Below are 21806 nucleotides of genomic sequence, written 5' to 3' on the forward strand. Positions count from 1 at the left end.
CAGATGGTATCAGATTGCAAACATCATGAGGATGTTGAATTCAAAATCGCCAACAAAGGGACAGAAGTAGGGCTGTTCTTGTGAGAACAGTAGAGGACCTATACCCCCACTCCCATTTAAAAGCTACTGTGAAACCTGAAGTACGGCGATTCTCAGAGGAAATACATTGACCTTATTAAAGGTGTAGCACCTGTCCAAATAATGATTACCCCTAATGCAGAGTACCCAAGAATGCCACCTTACAATGTCACACCCCAGAGAGTGATTGGAATTACACCAGTCAATTACACCAGAGGGATTTATGAAAGAGATAGTGGGAAGCCTCTGTAACTCACAGGCTTGCAGAAGTAGACCAGCAAATATGGAATAATGCAGGGTCTAAGAAATGTTAATAATATTGTCATTCCATGTTGTCCTGTTTAACCAAATACTGGTATGATATTATTTCAGATACCTTGTGACACTGATTTGTTCACAGTGGTCAATTTGTGTTGAGTATTTTACCCTATCCCCTTGCATGAGGAAAGTTGGTTCCTTTTCTCATTTCGATTCCAGAATAAAGTTCTGGCAGGGTGCTGAGTCCCACAAATGTAAACAGATAGCCCTTAAAATCTTAATCAGATCTTGGCAAAAAATCTAGTCCTCACAGTTACCCTGTAATTCTGCCCTTGTTCAGTATATTGGTGATCTGTTACTGGCATCAAGTACACAAGAAGCCTTTAAACAGGGTACGATTGGTCTGTTAAATCATTTGTCTGAGAATGAGCATAAAGTGTCCCAGAGCAAAGTGCAGGGCATTGAAAAAGAGATCCTGTAGCTAGGACATTCTGTTGAGGAAGGTGTCAAAAGAGAACATTACTGCTGTCTTTTAAATGAATCCTCCTAAAATGCAGAGAGAAGTCAGAATGTTTTTGGGAATGGAAAGCTGGTTTAGAAAATGGATACCTATGTTTTCCCTAATGGCCAAGTCTTTATTAAGGCTCACACACAAAGATGTGCGTGATCTGCTTCTATCAGACAACAATTGCTTAAAAGCATTCCAAAAGCTGAGAGAATGTCTATCTTGTGGCCCGGCACTAGGAATGCCTGATTACTGTAAATTGTTCACTGTGTTTTGCAGTCAGAGGGAGGGCTGTGCTCTCTCTGTGCGGAGTCATGAAGAACTGTAGCACACTTTTTGCCTACCCTTGAGTCTGGAGCTGCAAGACTTCTTTGGTGCATTTAAGTGGCCTTGACGGTTGGTGTCAGTATTCAGAGAATCAAGAGTATAGTCATGTAACATCCTCTTACAGTGATGGTCTTTCACTCAGTGGAGATTTTGTTCACACCCACGAAAATTCAACACCTGACTAATAGCAGACTGGTGCAATATGAGAAATTGATTCTGGCAGCCTAAAATGTTACTTTAAAGAGGTATCAGACTGTTAACCTAGCTACACTGTTACCATTGCCTGAAAATAAAATTGACTGAGAATAGTTTGAGCATGACTGTCTTAATGTTACTGATTTGTGCACCAAGCCAAAACCTGATACTAAGAATGAACCCCTCAATGAGCCTGACTGTGTAATGTTTGCTGATAGTTCATGCTTAACGGATAACAAAGAGGGTCTGACAGCTTATGGTGTGTGCACAGTTCATGGAGTGGTGGAAGCCTCAAAGCTCTTAGGTGTCACCTCTGCTCAAATTGCAGATCTGGTCACTATTACCAGAGATTATAATCTTTCAGACCAACTAGGGGTGAATCTCTCACTGACAGACAATATGACTTTGGTGTGGTCCTTGACTTTATTCAGTTGAGGTCACAGAGGTGAGTCATGACTTCATTCCGGATCACCCATCTGTCAGGGGGAATATGTGATGTGACTGTTAAAACATTTACAGGCGCCTTGAAGTTGCTGTAGTTATATTTGTAGTCCAGAGGGGTGGAAATGATTAAGTAACCTGTAGCAATATATATGGAGATATATATGCCACTCTGGCTCATTTAACAGGGCATGTACAAACAAATCTGATGATGACACCAATTGGTAGTACGTTAAAAGATTGCTGGAATAAGTGTTAGAAGTGGAACAACAAGGATGGGTCAGAGCAAGATGTAGCAATAATGCGAATGAGATCTGGGTCTCAACTGATTGAACACCTGTGTTGCCTGATGGTTTGCTCTTCCCAATTACTAGACATGTTTGTGGTACAGCACACATAGGGAGAGATGCCTTGGTTAAATTGTTTAGATAGAGTTGGTTAAACCTCTGATTTAGAATCATGGCTGAGCAATTGTGCCATATATGTGTGACTTGCCAGCAAATAAATACAGGGAGGAGGCCACCAGTAACTATAAGTCACAAAAGCAGAACAGGAGGAATGAAGTTGGACTTCCTCGAGATGCCTCTCGGTAATGGGCTGAAATATGTCTTGGTCATATTCTGCATTTTATGTCAATGGGCAGAAGCCTACCGAGCTCGGAGGAAGGACAGTTCCACTATAGACAAACTGCTGTTGTGAGAACTCATACCATTGTTCGGATTTATGTTTTCTCTGGGGTCAGACTGAGCGACTCATTTAAATAATGAGATTATTGCAATGCTGTGTATGGCACTGCAAGTGGAACAACAATTACATTGTAGCTACAGACTAGATGCTTTGGGATTATGGGATAGATTAAAGGAACACTAAAGTTTTGTTTAGTTGAAGTGTGTGCGTCCACTTCCTTGAAATGGCCAGATGCTTTGTATTCGGTATTGATGAGTCTCCGAAGTACCCCTGACAGAAGAACAGGATTGGCACCACATGAAATACTCATGTCACTTGCCATAAGACTGCCTTCTGTGCCTGCAAACGCACTTGTAAGTATCACAGATGACATTATTCTTGAAAAGTGCAAGGGACTGGCTGATGTGGTACGTTCTGTCTCCCACCACGTTGGAGGCTGATACTACTCTTCTGCATCAAGAGCAATACCATGACCTTAGTCCTGATGACTGGGTTCTGATAAAGCAGCTAGTTCAAAAGTTGTTCTTGGAGCCAAGATGGAAAGGACCCTACCAAGTAATTCTGATCACCAGCACTGCTGTGAAATGTGGAGGACTGCCTAACTTAATTCCTGCCTCCCACACACAGCAGATGCCAACGTGAAGAGGTGGTGAACGGCTTTAGCAAGTCTGCAAGTTCCTGTGCCTGGTTGCCTGGAAGGAACGGGGTTGGGGAGGTGGGGTGGCGTGCACTTGAGTTCTCCAGCTGATGAAGTTCCCAACTGATGAAGTTCCCAACATCTCATACAGTGGTGTTGAAGTACCTCAAGTTGAGGGGGAGACAAACTAAATTGTTAATAAATCCTTTAAAAAATGTATCTAATTTTATTTAAAAAATGTATCTAATTTTCTTTGTCGTTTCCTGTGGAGTCCTGTTGGTCTTCACTGTTTATGGAAATGAATGTAGATGATTGCTCCTAGCCCTCTCTCCACACCGACTAAATATAAATAAATAAAAGTACAGTGGTGGGTTTGTATGATGATTACATCGAAGTTTGAGATGTAGGAATCCTACTCCACCATATTCTGTGAGTAGACTTGCTTATTTCTTCCACTATGTATAAATGCTCAGCAGATGTTTGGGGTGACCTTACGGATAGAGGCAAGTCCAAAAGTATGTTACATAACCTTACTTCTCTGTCTGCCATAGTACAGAAATGTGAGCTGGTGATCTACATAATGTGACGCTTGTTGTCACAGCGAATATTATGTGATTGTAATATATACCTTGGTTGTTTCCAGTAGTTTGTATGTTTTGTATATATAGACATCTCACCTTTGTACTTGTTATATCTATTCTTGTTGTTGTTCTACAGGTTAAAGAAGACCAAGTGAAACAAATGAATATTGAAAACAGCTTTATCACTAAATGGAAGGACACCCAGGTGCGAATGATAGCTTTACTTACATTTAGATATACATTTGCTCATAGAACCTATTTTAAATGGAAGTAAGAAAGGATAGGCCAAGATTCAACATACCCTGTTTGCCTTGCAGTTAGATGGTCATGAAACAGACATGATTAGTCAGATAAATGTTTACCTCACCTTGAAATAGTTTTTAAAGGCATTAGGTGCTTCTGCCTCAACTTAAAATGTTATCTTCCGGAGACAAGCAACTGTCAATTACCCATCAAGATCAAGGACGATTACATGCTTTTAAAAACATGGAGAGTACCTTCCATTTCTTGTATAGGAATGGACTCAGATGCCAGTTAAGGGTCCAGAACCTGGGGAGGCACCTCTTGAGGATCAGAGGCTCATTCTAGTAGAGGCTGCAGGGCTGCGGCATGTCCAGTTGCAGGTTAAGCCACGCTAGGTCCAGCCTGGTCTAATTGCAGGTCCAGACAGGTCTGGTTGCAGGTCCAGGCAGTTCCAGTTGCCGCCGGTCAAATGGGCAGTTACATGAAGGCCTCTGGAACTTCTTGTTCCGTAGCTTAGAACTGGAGGTCAGCCAGCTGACTCTTAGGGTCACTCAGGTTAGCCTGGGATGAAGAGAGAAGGTCCAGTCTGCCTTCTCACAAGGCAGTACAGTCTTCAAGCAGCAAGGCAGTCTTCTGGGGACCAAGGTAGACCTCAAGAGGCCCTTTGGAGGGACAAGGCAAGTTTCAAGCAGCAGGGTAGTCCTCTGGGAAATATGACAGGCTTCATAGAGCAGAGCAGTCCTCTGGGAAAGAAGGCAGTCCTTCTATGATGTCTTCAGCTCCAAAAGAGTATTGAAGAGTTGGTCTAATGGTCTAGGATTTATACCTAGTGCCATCCTTCGAAGTCGGAGAAACATCTGGGTTATCCCCCGATCTGGTTCTAGAAATTTCCTTCCTTCCCCTGTCCGGGACTTAAGTGGTCTAGGGTGAAAAAATGCTGGAGTAAAGTTCCTTTGTGAGGGTGCTGGTGGCAACCCTTTGAATGTAAGTAAGGCAGGGAACAGCTCCACAACAACCATCCTTGCAGAATGGCCCACACTACCAACACCTATTCCTCCTTTGTTTCACTATCTGGGAGGAATACATAAAGGCCAACTGCCAGCTGTTCAGTCATGTGACCCATTACACAGGCTGAAGGCAGCAAGTGTTTAGGACAAAAAAATGCTAACTTTAAAAAAGGGGCAGTTTCAGAATTGTGACTTAAAATCCAACTTTAGTCTTAAAGATGAATTTAAATTACAATTCTTTTGTGACTAAACATGACTTTTTCACCTGTTTCCTCGAGCGTTAGCACTTGTTAAGTGTAGTAAGGTAACACAATATTATTATATGGAGAGTTAGGCCTTATAGTAATGAAAAACTCATTTGGGATTTTTTCACTACCAGGACATGTAAAACATGAAAATACATGCCCTACCTTTTAAATACAGTGAACTCTGTCCTTTGTACTTTTTAGAGCATCCATACGGAGGACTTATTTTTATTACAACGGAAGGCTTAGACCTGGCAAAAGGTTTATTTTGTCAGGTTGGATTGGCAACTTAAAAATGTACCGGGGATGCAATGGCAGACCTTAGACATTTTTTAAAGAGCTATGTGAGTGGTACAGTAAGTTCTGTAGGTCCACTATTAGCTTTTAATTTACAGGCACTAGGTACATGTAGTACCACTTTGCAAGGGACTTATAAGTACATTAAATGGGGCAATCAGGTGTAAGCCAATTTTACTGTGTTTTAGGGAGAAGTGCAAGAACTTTAGCGCTGGTTAGCAGTGGGACAATTTACAGAGTCCTAAAGCCAACAAAAGCAAATTCATAAAACAAGAGGGGTATAGGCAAAAACATCCTGGGGTAACCCTGTATATAGGGCTAAGTCCAACAGTATGCTTCATAAAACCTTAGTTCTCTTTCTGACATAACACCACCAAATGCACAAGTAAAAACAAAAGTGATACTTTGATTACTTTGAGTTAATTTTCAGAATATCTATTACTATAGAGGTTCAGCCAATATATTTTTGTGATTTATTACTGAGGGAGTTTTTCATCCTAGAAATAAAAGCAAGATAATAAGCAGTTTTCTAGGTATTAACTTTTCACAGCAGTTGGATGTTTGCTGTTGTCTTTTGATTTTAGGGGCCATCATTTTGAAGTTAACAATTTTTTAGTCTAAACAATGCAAAATATGTACTGTGTTTCTCATAGATAACTTGTATGGCATTTAATAGGACATCATAATGATTATAGGTGTGGACTGTGGCCTTTCTGTGATACAGAATGAGTCCCAGAGTGGAGCTCTGTGGTCTGTAGGGCACACCATTCATTCAAAGAGAGTGTCTACTGCCAACGCACCGGGCTGTACAGGACTGACATTGATGCAGGAAAGTGTTTCTAATTATTGTGAAGGCCTTTTTTATCAATCAATCAATATTTATAAAGTGCGGCTACTCACCTGTGAGGGTCTCAAGGCGCTGGAGCGAGGGAAGAGACCTCATCCAAAGAGCCATGTCTTGAGGTTCTTCCTGAAGATGGTGAGCAATGGGGTTTGTCTGAGGTGCAGGGAGAGGCTGTTCCAGCTCTTTGCTGCAATGTAGGTGAAAGATTGTCCTCAGGCAGTGGTTTTGTGGATGCAAGGGACGGCGCAGAGGGATCTGACAGGGCGTGGAAGGAGATGCAGTGGTTCATGTAGGCTGTTCCAGCATTGTGTATGGCCTGTACGTGTGGGTGAGAAGCTTGAAGGTGATTCACTTCTCGACCGGTAGCCAGTGGAGGGTCCTCAGGTGTTGGAAGACGTGTTCTAGGCAAAGGAGGTCCAGAATGAGTCTGGGGGCGGCGTTCTGGATGAGTTGAAGTTTTTTGATGTTCCTAGTTGAGGTGCCGGCATAGGCCTGCAACAGTCTGCTGGGATTCATCTGAAGATGTTCCGAAGTTTGCAGTGTGTGCGCCAGCAGGAGGAGAAAACAGAGTTTACCTGGCTGGTCATGGATAGGGAGGAATCGAGGATGATTCCAAAGTTGCGGGCGTGCTCATGTGGTATAGGTGGGGCTGAGGGATGTGGGCCACCAATAGTCGTCCCAAGCTGAGGTGGCGTTTCCAAACATGATGAGCTCAGTCTTATTGGAGTTGAGCTTGAGGCAGCTTTCTATCATCCCAGTGGCAACGGTTCCATTCCTGAGTGGAAGTTCCTTTTGGCCGGGTCCAGGTCTTCGGTGAGGGAAATGGTGAGTTTTGTGTCATCGGCATATGACACGATGTTCATACTGTGTCTTCTGACGATGGCAACAAGAGGGGCCACGTATACGTTGAACAGTGTGGGACTCAATGAGAATCCTGGGGGACTCTCGTATCACAACCGGAGAGTTAAGGGAGATTAGAAACATATATTTGGTAGGAATCAACCCATACTAGCTCCTGATATCTAAAGCCAGTCAACACAGAAAAGTATGGGGTTCACCAATGATATGGAGCTAAAGTCACGAGAAATTATCCGTTGGCTCCTAGACCTCGCTGGGTGTCAAAAAAGTGAAGTGTTGGGTGCTGTGGGGGGTGAGTGAGGGGAGGGGTATTTCCTTTACGGACTAGGTGGTCTCACACACTATATAGTGTCATGCTTCATCATTTGACCACCTAGCCCTACCCAGGTAGGACAGTGCCACCTGGACGGACTCAACCTAACCGTTAAAGGAACGGGAGGGAGTGCGTAAATATATTTTTATCTGGAGTTAGTGGGATCCAGCTAGGCTAAGGGAAGATAAAAACACCTAGGCAGTTACCAGTTTGTGATCTACACTTTTAATAGTGGTGTCTACTGGTGTATTAAAAACAAGGATGGGACACCTCGGTGAGAGTAAGTACTCACTGGGTCACCTATCTAAAAATTGGCTGACATGTTTCTGCCCTCTACTATGAGCCAAGGAAGGTCTGGGGGCATTCTTCAGGGCCTAGGATCCCTAAACATCACGCAAAGTGCAGATAGACAATCCACCCGTAATAAGGGGGGGGGCAAATTGAAAAAATGAAAGGGCCTACCTGAGGTAAGGAACTACCTTGCGGAGGCCTGAAGGAGTAAAAAACGTGGGTAACGTTATTTCAACAGCACAACACAGCAAAACACACAATAAGGGGTGCCACAGCAAGCCAAAGTCAGGCAGGAAATGCAGTGAAAACATATATCTACAGATAAAATAATACCTTACCCCAACATCTAAGGCTACTGGCCTCAGATTCCAGGAGGGGGAGTGTCCCCTTATAGTCACACTCTGGGGAGGGAGAGAAATGAAGACATAGACAGGGATGGAGGTTACTATCAGAAAATAAAACCTTGCTCCGAGGGGAAAACACCAAGGGCAGAGATTACTACAGTCCAAAATGCCAGGGGGAAACAATTGGTACCCTCATAGCTAAAGAGGTACTGTAGAGTGGGGAATCCTAACCCAGAGTAAAGCTGGGGTCAGGGTATGGTGTCTAACGTAAAGAACACAGAGTAAATGTATTGCAATGAGGCGGAATAAATATAACCTGGTTGCAGAAAAAGTCAACAAATGCAAGAAAATACAAAAATGCACACACTACTAATAGCAACACACACACTTAGTTCCAGTCAACCATATAGTCTTATCTGTGACGTGGCAGGAGGTCTAGTGGAAGTCCACATGAACAACACACAATAAGGGGTGCCACAGCAAGCCAAAGTCATGCAGTAAATGCGGTGAAAACATATATCTACTGATAAAATAATACCTTACCCCAACATCTAAGGTTACTGGACTCAGATTCCAGGAGGGGGAGTGTCCCCTTATAGTCACACTCTGGGGAGGGAGGGAAATGAAGACATAGACAGGGATGGAGGTTACTAGCAGAAAATAAAACCTTGGTCCGAGGGGAAAACCCGAAGGCCAGAGATTACTACAGTCCAAAATGCCAGGGGGCAACAATTGGTACCCTCATAGCTAAAGAGGTACTGTAGAGTGAGGAATCCTAACCCAGAGTAAAACTGGGGTCAGGGTATGGTGTCTAACGTAAAGAACACAGAGTAAATGTATTGCAATGAGGCGGAATAAATATAACCTGGTTGCAGAAAAAGTCAACAAATGCAAGAAAATACAAAAATGCACACACTACTAATAGCAACATACACACTCAGTTCCAGTCAACCAAATAGTCTTATCTGTGACGTGGCAGGAGGTCTAGTGGAAGTCCACATGAACGATTGAAGAGTGTCCGGGGAGTAAGTGCTCCTGCACTTACTACATCAAAGGAGGCGCTCGCTGTGCGCCTAAACCGACCCCTCGCTGGACCGCTTGAGGGATGTGGTCCAGCGCGGGGGCGGCATAAATAGTATGAATTGAGAGGCGCTGATTGAACACCCCTGCGCGTCCTGTGCCGGACCGGCTGCAGCCGATTAGCCAGAACTGGCAGGAAGGGTGTTGTCGGGGTGACGCGGCTACGCGCTAAGGACACTGGGAAATGGAGTTCCCAGCGTCCGTGTGGCTGGCGCAAGCGACGCAGCGCTGAATGAGTGCTAGGGAGGCTGGGGATGTAGTCCCCGGTCTCCAACCGGCTTCCAAACGCTGATCGCGTCGAAGCTAAGTAAACTCTGTGGCCCCGGTGGAGGGTAGAGGTGAAGAGCAACGGAGGGTAGGGAGGTGGGGAAAAGGAAGAGGAGGGAGGGAGGGGAGGAAGGAAAGCTGCAAGGGACGGGATACAAAAGCCAAAGGAAAAAAACAAAACCCCCCAAAAAGAAAGGCGATAGAACGAGATTTAAAACAATAAAAGAAAAGCGTGAGAGAACAAAAGAATAAAAGGATTGATAAAAGATTGAAAATGGAGAAATTAGAAGAGAATGAAATAAATGAAATGAAGAGGAAATGAACCAAAAGAGAAAGGGGCTGGATCAGGAAAAACACAGGGGAGAAAGAGAGACAAGGTAGAAGAGGAGGGGTTTAATAGGTGGGGATAGGTAGAAGGAGGGAGAGGGGAAGGGACAAGGAGGGAAAAAGGGGGGGGCAAGTGGGGGAGGTGGGGTGGGGAGTTGAGAGGAGGGAGGGGGGAAGGGGGGGGGACAGGGGACGGGGCGACTAGAGGAAGGGGGACCTAAGAGAAGTGAGGAGATTCAGCCGATATTCAGGCAAGGGAAAGGGCTCCTGAGCCCGCGACTGGTTGGAGCTGATTGAGTGAATAATAGTAAGAGTAATTAGGGTGTGGTCATTTATTGAGTGAGGACCAAGGTATGTCATCATTTATACCGCTAGTGTCTGTGTGTAGTCTCCAGACCCAGCGTTGTTCGTAGTAGAGTAACTTCTGTGGCATATTCTTGGTTGTAGGTGACAATTGTTCTAACACAGTCCATCTCATGTCGTCAGGGGAATGGTTTTTGGTGACATAGTGGCTTGTAAGTTTAGTGGCGTCCCGTTTACACCTTATAGTGCTCCTGTGTTCACAGATGCGGGGGCTGACCTTTCTTGTTGTCATCCCGATGTACTTGAACTCACACGGGCACTTAATCATATAGACCACATTTTTGCTATTGCAATTTGTGAGTGCCTTAAGTATCCATGGTGTCTTTAGACCGAGTTCTACAGTGGTGGATTTCTGTGTGAATTTACACACACTGCAGTTGCCAAAAGGGTGGTGGCCGGCTGGTGGTGGTAAGTGCCAGAGGGTCAGCTGTCTAGTAGTGAGTTTATTAGTGGGTCTGGTGTGAACTACCATATCATGTATGTTGGTGGCTCTTTTAAATGCATGTAGTGGTTGTTGGAGAGGGAGACCGCCTGATGTCAAGATCTCCCAATCATCTCCGATGATCTTCTGGATCTTATTAGATAGTGGATTGAACTTAGTTACACATACTATCTGTTCCGTCTTAGGTTTGCTGATCTGGGGTAGCAATAGCTGGTCTCTGTTGTTATTTCGTGCTCTGTTATAAGCTCTCCTAGTAAGGTATGCAGGGTACTCTCTTGTAGTTTCCTGGACAAGTTACTCACATGTTTATTATAGTCCGAGATATTTGAGCAGTTACCTCGTAGACGTAGAAACTGACCCACAGGTAGATTCTCCCTTAGGGATCTCGGGTGATAGCTCTTAAATTGTAGTAAATTGTTCCGGCCTGTAGGTTGTGGTAGACCTCAGTAACCAGTGAACCATTGCTTTAACGGATTAGCAGATCCAAAAACGGCAGTTGGTCATTGCCTATGGTCATTGTAAATTTCAAAAACGGATTTGCCGTGTTCAGCCAGGCTATGAATGTGTGCGCTTCTTCTCTGGATCCTGCCCAGATGAGCAGAATATCATCAATGTACCATTTCCATAGTTTGATCTGCTCCAGCTAGGGATTTTCTTCATGGAGTACTACCTGTCTCTCGAAGTTGTCTACATATAGACAGGCCAAGTTCGGGGCAAAGGTGATCCCCATAGGTCCCCTGTATCTGAAGGTAGAACTGTTTTTCAAATTCGAAGTAGTTCCTTGTCAAAGCCAGGTGTGCTAGGTGCAGTATGAACTCAGGCGGTGTCCGTGAGTCACTCCTGTTAGTTTCCAAGAGCTTGCATATAACCCCTAGGGTTGCTTCCTGGAGGATATTGGTGTAGAGTGACTCAACATCCAATGTAATTAGAAGCTCCTTGTTTCTGTCAAAGGGCATTGAGTCCAGGAGAACCAAGGCATCCGTAGTGTCTTTCAGGTAAGTGGGGATTTGCTTCACTAATGGTTAAATGAAGACATCGCAGACCTGGGACAGTGGTTCAAAAATAAAGCCAATCCCGGACACAATGGGCCTACCGGGAGGGGGGATCTTCCCTTTGTGTATTTTAGGAAGTATGTAGAAGTACGGTATATTTGGATTGGATTGTGTCAGAAATGCTGCCTCATGTCTGGTCAACCAGTCATTTTCGATTCCTCTGTTAACTAAGAAGGAAATTTCTTCCTGTATGTCAGGAGTAGGATCTCGAGATAAGCATTTATAATGATGTGCATTACCTAACAGGCGCTGGCACTCGTCTTTGCACATTGTCACTGGTAGAATTACCGTTGCCCCACCTTTGTCGGCTGGTTTTATGATAATGGAGGGGTCTGAAGTTAGATGTTTTAATGCTGTCAGTTCGTCTGAACTCATGTTGTGAAAGGTATCATTCACACATCCTACGAGCCCGTTGATTTTGCGGGACTCCGATTTCTCAATGGCTAATACTTCGGGAGGCATTTGTCCAGTTGTTGGGCAAAAGGTGGATTTAGGATGTAGGCCCGTGTTGCGGTCTGATTCAACAAAATCTCTTTCAAGGAAAAAGATTTTGAGGCGGACTTTGCGGAATAATTCGGCAGTTTCTGTTCTGGTCTTGAAGAGATCTATTTTGGGGGCAGGGACAAAGTTAAGGCCTTTGTTTAGTGCCTTAGACTCAAGCGAGTCAATAGTTCTATTGCTTAAATTCAAAATATTGTCACTTCCCTTAGTTATCTCAGAGATTGCTATGTTTTGCCTGTTCCCGGAGTGTTCTCCTGTTGAGACTCAGGTGGTTCGTCTCTTGGTTTCCAATGTACCCCTTTCCTTTTCCCCTCACTTGGCCTCTGTCTAAAAAAGGGGGAGGCTGATCAGGGAAAGACCATTGTCCTGAGCTTTGAAAAAAGGGGAGGCTTGGAAGTTAGTGGGGGGTCCATTTTGAGCTGGCCAGCCCCATTGTTGACTCATGGGAGGGGGGTACGAGGGCATCATGGGTGGGTAATTCCATCTCCCCGGTATTGGCCGCAGCGCCCCCGGCGCTGTCGTGTCTGAACTGACGAGTCACTGTCAGTGTCCGAGCTGGTATTCCTGTTAGAGGAAATATCGGACATGTTACCTTTCTACACATATTTGGGATTCGTGTATGGGTACACTTTCTCTTGCGAGAATCATCTCAGGTCTTTCTGGAATTTATTGATTTTTTGCTGGGTGAGGTATTCCTTATATTCATTCATGTTCTTATTAGTTTCTTCCAGCTTTTTCTTAAAGGACAGAATGCTAACGCCTGTTTTTAGATTGTTCTCACTAGTTTAAATCTGTATCAAGAGTGCTTCAGACAATCTGGTTGCTGTTTTAATTATCAGTATCAGCCAGTCTCGTGTGCACTTCCATGCAATCAGAGCCCAGTCTTTTCTGAATTCTAGGTCCTGCAGGAAGATACGTGGCTCGTTGGACACGATGAGACCGTTGGGTGCCGTGTTACTATATAGGTATTCGGTTAGAACAGCCTGTGTAAAATTATCTTCACCTGTGTACGTTTAAGTTCTACTAGAGTATCCCAGTCCCCTAGTTGGGACAGGCTTTTTGAAAGGGCTGTGTCACCAAGAAGAGATGGTGCTGATAAAATTGCAGTCACCTCTTCATCATCAAACGTGAGTCCCTCTGCCATGTTGGTAAGCATTGTCAGGGGGAGCCCAAACTGCTAGGTCTAAATACAATTCCTCAGGGAGTGGGGGGGGGAAACAAAAATTGTAGGCCCTGCCTTTCTTTCTGAGTGTTCCTCAGGAAGTACATCTTGTCTCAGGTCTTTCCTGAGTTGGTAATTTTGAAAAAAAACTCTCGCAGCTAAGAGCTGCTCTAATTATCGTATCACAACCAGAGAGTTAAGGGAGATTAGAAACATGTATTTGGTAGGAATCAATCCATACTAGCTCCCTATATCTAAAGCCAGTCAACACAGAAAAGTATGGGGTTCACCAATGATATGGAACTAAAGTCACGAGAAATTATCCGTGGGCTCCTAGACCTCGCTGGGTGTCAGAAAAGTGGAGTGTGGGTGCTGTGGGTGGTGAGTGAGGGGAGGGGGTATTTCCTTTACGTACTAGGTGGTCTCTCACACTATATAGTGCCATGCTTCATCATTTGACCACCTAGCCCCACCCAGGTAGGACAGTACCTCAGGTAGGCCCTTTCATTTGTTCAAATTTTCTTCCCCCCCCTTATTACGGGTGGATTGTCTATCTGAACTTTGCATGATGTTCAGGGATCCTAGGCCCTGAAGAATGCAATCCTTGGGGGACTCCACATTTGCCTCCTGTGGGTCTGGAAGTGTAGGGTGGGAGTCTGACCCTCTCCGTCCTCCCGGAGAGCAAGATGGAACACAGCACACAACACAGACAGGCTGTTTCAGAATTATGGACACACAAGTATAATGTCATCTATAGAGAAACCAGCAGTGGGGAAAGGATAGTGTCTGTACTTGACCCAGTGGAATCCATGACACTGTAGTGCAAGATCACCTTGCCAAGTTGTCCTTCCCATGTGTGGTATAGACCAGAACTGCTTCTTCTAGGAGTAACAATAACAATAACTTGTTGCATCTAAAGCTGTTGATGTATGATATTGAATTGTGTATGATTTATAATAATGTGCTTCTTATTTTTTAAAAGACTTAGCACTATTTGGACATTGAATTACTGACCAAATGTTATGGATTGTTAGTTCTGGAAATTGTAACCCCACAACACCTCCCTGAGCAAGCCATGAACTGCTGAACTGCACTACCCAGAGAGTAAACTGTTGAAGGGTTGCACTAAATGGTCAGTTTTGGTCCAAATTTCCCCACACTGATTCAGTGGTGATAGTAGATGTTTTTTAACTTTAGTGGAAAATTAATTATATGAAAGTGTAGTTTATGCTGCCTGGTCGAAAACTAGTTTAGAACGTTATTCAGAGACACAATACATGTACGATGTTAACTACTAAAATCCCTGCTCCTAGAAGACAATGGCTTGGATCTGGGCACAGAAAGGCAAAGTAGTGTTTTCTATAAGTGGTGTGTTAGAAGGGATTAGCTGCTTAGCAGGTGTAGCAGCACAGTTGGCAGAGTAAAGGACAGCTTTCATAGTTCCTCATTTTACATGCAGATGCCAAATAGAACTATCTGATAGAGAAAACTAGCTGCAGATTCCTTACCTTTAGAATTCTCCTCAGACGCGAGACTGGATTGGGGTAAAATCTTCAGCAGTACCTCTGTGCGTCGGTAGAGGGCGTTGTGCGACTCCCTATCGACATCATCCTCCGGATATGACGTTGACGGAGTCCGTATAATCCCTCCCCTAGTGCACTGATGTCAGTTTTTTCTTTTCGGTGCAGCAATGCGGATCTCTGGCCATTTTTTGGCCTTCCTTTTCCTTTCAGTGGTTTTCGTCATTAGAACAATGTTTATGCCCTCTGGCTTTAAGCCTTGTGCGCCCTGTGCTCGACAAAGGTTGGTCACGGACCCTCACTCTTTATGTGGAGAAGTGTGGCACAATGGTTAGAGCGGCAGACCCTGATGCAGAGATCTGGCCTGGGACCAGGGTTCAATTCCCGCCTCGGCGGGTCTTGGGCTCAATTCCCTTGGACCAGATCATTTTCGCCTCGTGCCTAATCTAATTAATGGGTCCCACTCTGTAACTCTGTGCAATAGCTTGCTTAATCTCCACAATGGCCCTGACAGCGCTTGGATGCCTGGCTTCACCCTGTGGGTTGCCTAGGAGTGGGCGCCTCACAGGGAAAAGCCAGGAGGGGTTGCACAGAGCCTTGAGACCCTAATGGGTAAGTAGTGCGCTATACAAGTGCATAGTTTACAGTTTACCATGATATCAATGACTGCAACGCCAGTCAACAATTGAGGGCTAAGGCGTTGCGGGAGCGGCAAATGAAGCTGCTGGCAGTGTGGGTGTCGCAGAGAACTCTCGTAGGCGTTGTAGTCTTTCTTCTTCCAGTGGTAGCTCGCGCATGGCTCCTTTGACTTCTCCAGATCCTGCGATGTCTCAAGGTAAGCGTTGCCTACGGTCAAAGTTGCGTTCTCCTCCGGTTTTACTGCCCCCACGCATATCCTCTCATTCCTCTTAGGACGACTCTGCACAGGAGTGGACCCCGTCCCTCCACCTTATCCGAGCGCCAGGGCAACTGTGGCCCAAATGCAGGGCTATTACTTGTCGTTGCATGCTGTTTTTGTGCCTACACCTCCCTCTTTGGGCCCTAATTAGGTAGTGGATGCCCTGATGGGATCGTCACTGGTGGCTTTGTCCTCGGTGCCCATTGGGCCCCTCGACTCCAGAGTTGAGTCGGAACTGATGCACAGCCTCCCACGCCTTCAATCTTCTGCGCTTGTTTCCTCACTTTCAACTCTGATCTTGGCGTCCATTCCTTCCTTTCTGACTTTGGCGGTGGTGGTGCCTGCAACTTTGCTTGACGCCCCTTCCAATGTTGAAGTCTGTCCCTCCCGGCATTGATCGACATTGACTGATGCTGGGATGGGCACTATTGGAGTAAGCTATTCATCACTCTTCACGTTTTGAGGCTCACCCTCCTGTTATTCCATCGGAGGGCCCAATTTCCATTCTCAGCCTCCGAATTTAGAAAATAATCTACTTCATCAATTGGATTGGTCAGTTGGCTTAGCCAATGCTAGCAGTCTAGACTTCTTGCCAGCTTGCAGCCTCCTATCATACTCTGGGTTGGCATCAGAGGTTAGTTCTGCTCTTGCAGACATGTTAAAGCATGTGTCGAAAGTGTTGCATATACAACTTTCTACTGTCCAATTATCCACAAACCCTTTGCTTGATGTCTTACATTCTGACCAATCTTCGGTGGAGCCGGTCCATTTTTATTGTGAGGCTCTTTATGATATCCTCTTGGAAGTTTGGACCCAACCATTTTCTGGTCCCCCTAAGGCACGTTCTCTCACAGAGACACAGGCCAGCCCCAGAGGATCTGTCATGCCTCGTGTGGCATCCACCTGCTCAAAGTTTTGTAGTACAAACTGCTTTTTCTGCACACAGATTTACGTAGGTTCCTCCTGTCCCACCAGAGCGAGAATCCAGACAACGCGTTGCTTCTGGTGGGTGGATTTTCACTTCATCTAGTTCTGCCTTGCGTTCCACCAATACTGCTTGTGTCCTTGATCACTTCTGCCACATGGAGCACATTTTGCCTTCGCTGCTTGACGAGGCTAGAAATGCTCTAACGCCTTTTGTACAGGATGGTCAGCAGGCTGTCAAGCTTAGTGTTAGATGTGGTATGTGTAGGAAGCTGCCCTGCTGTGTGGTGGACACCTGTGGTGTCATCACCTTTTACCAGGTCCATGTATCCCGTATTAGTGAAGTATAGGCAGTGTCTAGGAAACCAGGGCTCTCTAGAAGTAGCTGTGGATGAGCAGCCAAGGCTTATCAAGGAGATATGCAAAGCTTATGCAATACCACTATAGTCACACAGCCCTTATCACACATGAAAGAACCACACAGTGTTACAAAGATAAAAGTACATTATTTCAGTAACACAACACTAGATTGTTATGTGATCCCCCCATCTAGAGGTAAGTACGCCCTATATATGTATACAATAGCAATAAGGAATTATTATAGAGACAACAATCATTGTCAATACTTAGATAAAATAGCAAGGGCCCTAGGGGAGGGCCAAACCATATACTAAGAAAGTGGAATGCGAGATACAGTCCCCCCTCCCAAGGATGTGGAGTTGTTAGAGGGGAGCTGAAGGATATAAGAACCCCAAGTGGTGACTAGCAGGGTGACCCTCAGCGACCAGGAGAGCAGAGGTAAGAAACTGGTCTTCCCAAGGACTTCCAGGAGGACTTTGAAAAAGGATTGTACAAGAACAGGACCAGACAAGAAGAAACCCAAGGCGGTTTCCGGGGCATCGTCAAATGACGTAAGGGTTTCTGTCCTTATATTTCATCCCATTAGGAGGTTTCTTTCCCTTCCTTGGATTCCTCCCCCTTCTGTATGTCTCCTTGGTCATCTTTTGACAGCTTCCTTTAGACATTTTATGTGTAGGACTCCAATCTTAGCATTTGCTTCATCCTTACTATGCAAGCTGCAAAAAGGTAATCCTAGTTATTCCTTCTGTCAGATGTTTCCTCCGTCCTTCATGTTCTTTCATTGTCTGCCTCGTGTTGTTTTTCATGTACTGCAAGGTTTCGGTTGGTTTCTGTCAGCAGGTGGTTTTACCAAACGTTTTACTTTAGTCCGCTAACGTTGATTTCCCTCTTTGGCTGGCTTTTCTTTTTTGAGTGATATACTCTCTCTCTCCTCTTTTTTACTCCTGTGTTGTTGCGCAACTCTTTTCTTTCTAGGCTTCTCTAATTATTATCTATATATTTGTATATAGACTTATGAATAATTTATTTGCTTCTTTGTTAACGTGATCCTATGCATATCTACAAACAACATGCATGGACACATCCGTGTCTGTACATTTATATCCGTGCGTATTGGTGTCTTGGCATGTATTTTCCATCCTCCTTATTTACCCATTTTATGTCATGCATATGGCAGACCTTTCATGTCTTCTGTCGACTGGCTCTATGTGTATCCCAGTTCTTTTACATTTCTACTCAGATTTTACCCTTGGGTGTTCCTGGAGATGTACATTCTGGGGGTGATTCTGATTCTGCCCTCCATTATACCGCTCCGCGGTCAGAAGACCGCGGAGGGTATTATGAGTTTTTCCCTGGGCTGGCGGGCGGTCTCCAAAAGACCGCCCGCCAGCCCAGGGAAAAACTCCCTTCCCACGAGGATGCCGGCTCGTAATCGAGCCGGCGGAGTGGGAAGGTGCGACGGGTGCAGTGGCACCCGTCGCGTATTTCAGTGTCTGCAAGGCAGACACTGAAATACTTTGCGGGGCCCTCTTACGGGGGCCCCTGCCGTGCCCATGCCATTGGCATGGGCACGGCAGGGGCCCCCAGGGGCCCTGCGACCCCCCCTACCGCCATCCTGTTCATGGCGGCTTTCCCGCCATGAACAGGATGGCGGTAGGGGGGGTCGGAATCCCCTCGGCGGCGCAGCAAGCTGCGCCGCCTTGGAGGATTCCAAGGGGCAGCGGAAAACCGGCGGGAGACCGCCGGTTTTCCTGCACTGACCGCGGCCAAAGCGCCGCGGTCAGAATGCCCTGCGGGGCACCGCCGGTCTGTCGGCGGTGCTCCCGCCGACCCTAGACCGGGGGTTAGAATCACCCCCTCTGTCTTTTGTGTTACTCTACCTTCCAGCGTTATGCTTCCTGTTTCTTGCAGGTTTTGCATATGCACCCTGGTGGAAGCAGCATATATGCATTGCTTCCCTTTTTTCATGTCCTCTAGGGCTATGGGTTTTCCAATCCTATTATCCCAGTTACTGTCTGGGTGTTTTTTGCACCTTACTCTTTCCATTCCTACTTTGGGGCACTTCATGTTGTCCCCCATGGCATTTCATATTTTCTTGAAATATGCTGTGAGTCATCCACTCTTTTCGGGTGAGCTGAATGCTTTTTCTCACCTTTGTCTCTCTCATGTCTGGTCAACTACTGCTTTAGTTAGACCAGTTGTTTATTACAAGTCTTGGGTAGGATGTGTTTTCAGAGCCTCCTCCTGGGTTGATATTGCTTTGCTATCTAATTCTAAGGTAAGGAACCTGCTGCTAGTTGTAAGTTACGTACCTTCTGTATTGCCTTATCTGGTAGAGACGTGGACTAGCCGCAGATTCCTTATGGACCCACCCATCCTCCCTGCTCTGTGAACTGTTTTATCTTACTTCAGTCTCACTTTCTTCGCATTCTTTTGCCAGGCTTTTGTTACACACTGTTCTATTGCCAGTTGCTCTAGTGGCTCCGCGTTGCTCTTTGGATTCCAGTCACAGAAGAAACGGACATCAGCACATCTGGGGAGTGATTATACGGACTCCATTGACGTCATATCCAGAGGATGATGTCAATACGGAGTCACATTACGCCCTTTACTGACGCGCAGAGGTACTGCTGAACATTTTTTTACCCAGATCCAGTCTGGCACCTAGGGAGAATTTTAAGGTAAGGAATCTGTGGCTAGTCTGTGTCTCTATCAGATAAGGCGTTACCGAAGGTAAGTAACTTGTTTGTCTGGAACTTCGTCCACTCATTCCCAAAACCACCTAAGACTTTCTACATTCAATTACAGCTGGAGTAAAAATCAGTTCTGACAAAGGGGCAGACATCTCATGTCCACAAGGAATCACTTCGAAAATGATCGAGCTCTTCCAGGTTAGGATGGATGGAGCCATCTTGAGTTTGTACTGCTAGGAAAGCCTGATAAAAATCAAAAGACAAAGGTAGTGTGGATCAGATGTTGGGAATTTTCCAGACATTGGCTAGTGTACAGTAAAACACTGGTATCTGATGAATACCATCAAATAACACTCATGCATCTCAGAAGGACACCTTGAAGTAAGAATACTTACTGGTTGCTCAAAGAGGAGGACCCAAAGAGTCCTGATGCATGCTGGCTCCTAGAAATTCCAAAAGCTCTCCAATTGTCAAGTGGTTGGCCTCATGACAGACTGTTTCAAAGGTAAATGGCCAGAGGACTTCTCTCTCCATCCAGGGGTCCTGCAGTGTCTAGCTCTCACTGGTCATTAGGACCCTCTTGGAGTGATACTTTCCACTCAGAGGCCTGACACAAGGGTTAGAGGCTGCAGGACTGACCAGAAACATCTTGCCCATCAATTGAAAAAAGTGGGGCTCATCTTATTCATAAGGGGGAAAACAGGTTTGTCCTGCTCAGAGCTTTTCGCCGCTCTGAAAGTTGGTCAACATGACCTAGAAGCAAAGGTATCCAGACTCCTGGAGCCTACCCAGCTACAACTTCACACGTCCCGCTGTAGGATGTTTGCATCTAACAAAGTGACACATGAAAGTAAAGCTTTTGGCCGAGGTTGAGGTGGCAAATCTGCCTGAACTATAAAGTGACCTCAAGGGCTATACAATCCAGGTTTATGCTGCTTGAAAATTTTGAAGCTAAAACCAATGACTGTTGCAGAAGCCTGAAGATTATTACTTACAAGACTGTCACAGTCTTGGCCCATTCCCTGCTGGAATATTATGATTTTCATTTCTGAGACTAAGTCAGAAGTTACAATCTTTGACAAGGATGACCTGCTTGGTGTATCTCAATCGCAGCTGGCCTCAAATCATACCTGAGTTCATGGTTGCCCACAAACCATGACTTTTAATTGTCTCTTTACATTTTCTTGGTACTTTATGCCTTACAACTTTTTATAAAAGCATAACTCTAGCTCCCTTTACAATATTCTGATAATATTGATGTTTTCTGCCTAATAGTTTTTTAATAGCATTCTAAATTTGGTTTGGAAATGTAAATACATTCTTTTTTTAATTAAACATTGGTGGTACTGCCTCATCTATACTCACATTTGTGTCACTGCTGCAGTTACCCCATGTTGAGAAGAGTTTCTCTTAGAACTGTGTAGATTCCATGGTGTGTTTAGTAATTTGGTAATGTTACTCCTTTGAAAATTAGTAACCAACTTTCTGACGTTAGTGATCACTGACTGAGCACTGGCTGAACAGTTCTCACCCTGTTTTAAGAGTACAGAATTAAGGCCCTCATTACAACCTTGGCGGTAGGTGTTAAAGCAGCGGTGACACCGCCAATAGGCAGGCAGTAAAAATAATGGAATCATGACCACGGCGGAATCCGCCAACACAGACACCCACTTTAACACTCCGACCGCCACGGTGGTAGCAACAATTACCACGACGGTAACCGCCGTCAGGTAGGCGGAAGACAATGTTCCGCCCACTGTATTACAAGAGGCCTATCCGCCACCTTTTCTGGGGCGGTACCAATGCCATCAAAAGCAAGGTGGAAACATTGTTCTGAAGGCAAACGACTCACCTCTCGACACTCAAGGAAGAACCAGGATGCCCTGGAGCCAGAGCTGCAGGTCTTCCCCATGCTGGTGTATCCGCCTAAATGTCTCATTTTAAATTTATAAGGATATACGTTTTTTTTGTTTTTAATTGGGAAGAAGGAGTTTTGATATATTTTGTATGATTGTTGCAATCTCCATGTTTTCATTTGTGATCATTGTTTGCACAATGATTTTTGT

At 45.1% G+C, this 21806-nt stretch overlaps 1 protein-coding gene across 1 annotated transcript in view; it reads left to right on the forward strand.

Moving 5' to 3' along the window:
- The window catches only part of ARAP2 (ArfGAP with RhoGAP domain, ankyrin repeat and PH domain 2), a 1093539-nt gene that overhangs the window by 751607 nt on the left and 320126 nt on the right, over positions 1 to 21806 (forward strand). Inside the window, exon 24 of the mRNA XM_069202133.1 lies at positions 3846 to 3914. Coding sequence (XP_069058234.1) covers positions 3846 to 3914 — 69 coding nt within the window. The remainder of the gene's footprint in view (positions 1 to 3845; positions 3915 to 21806) is intronic.

This window comes from Pleurodeles waltl, chromosome 1_2 (assembly GCF_031143425.1).
Source record: "Pleurodeles waltl isolate 20211129_DDA chromosome 1_2, aPleWal1.hap1.20221129, whole genome shotgun sequence".
Classification (NCBI taxonomy): Eukaryota; Metazoa; Chordata; class Amphibia; order Caudata; family Salamandridae; genus Pleurodeles; species Pleurodeles waltl.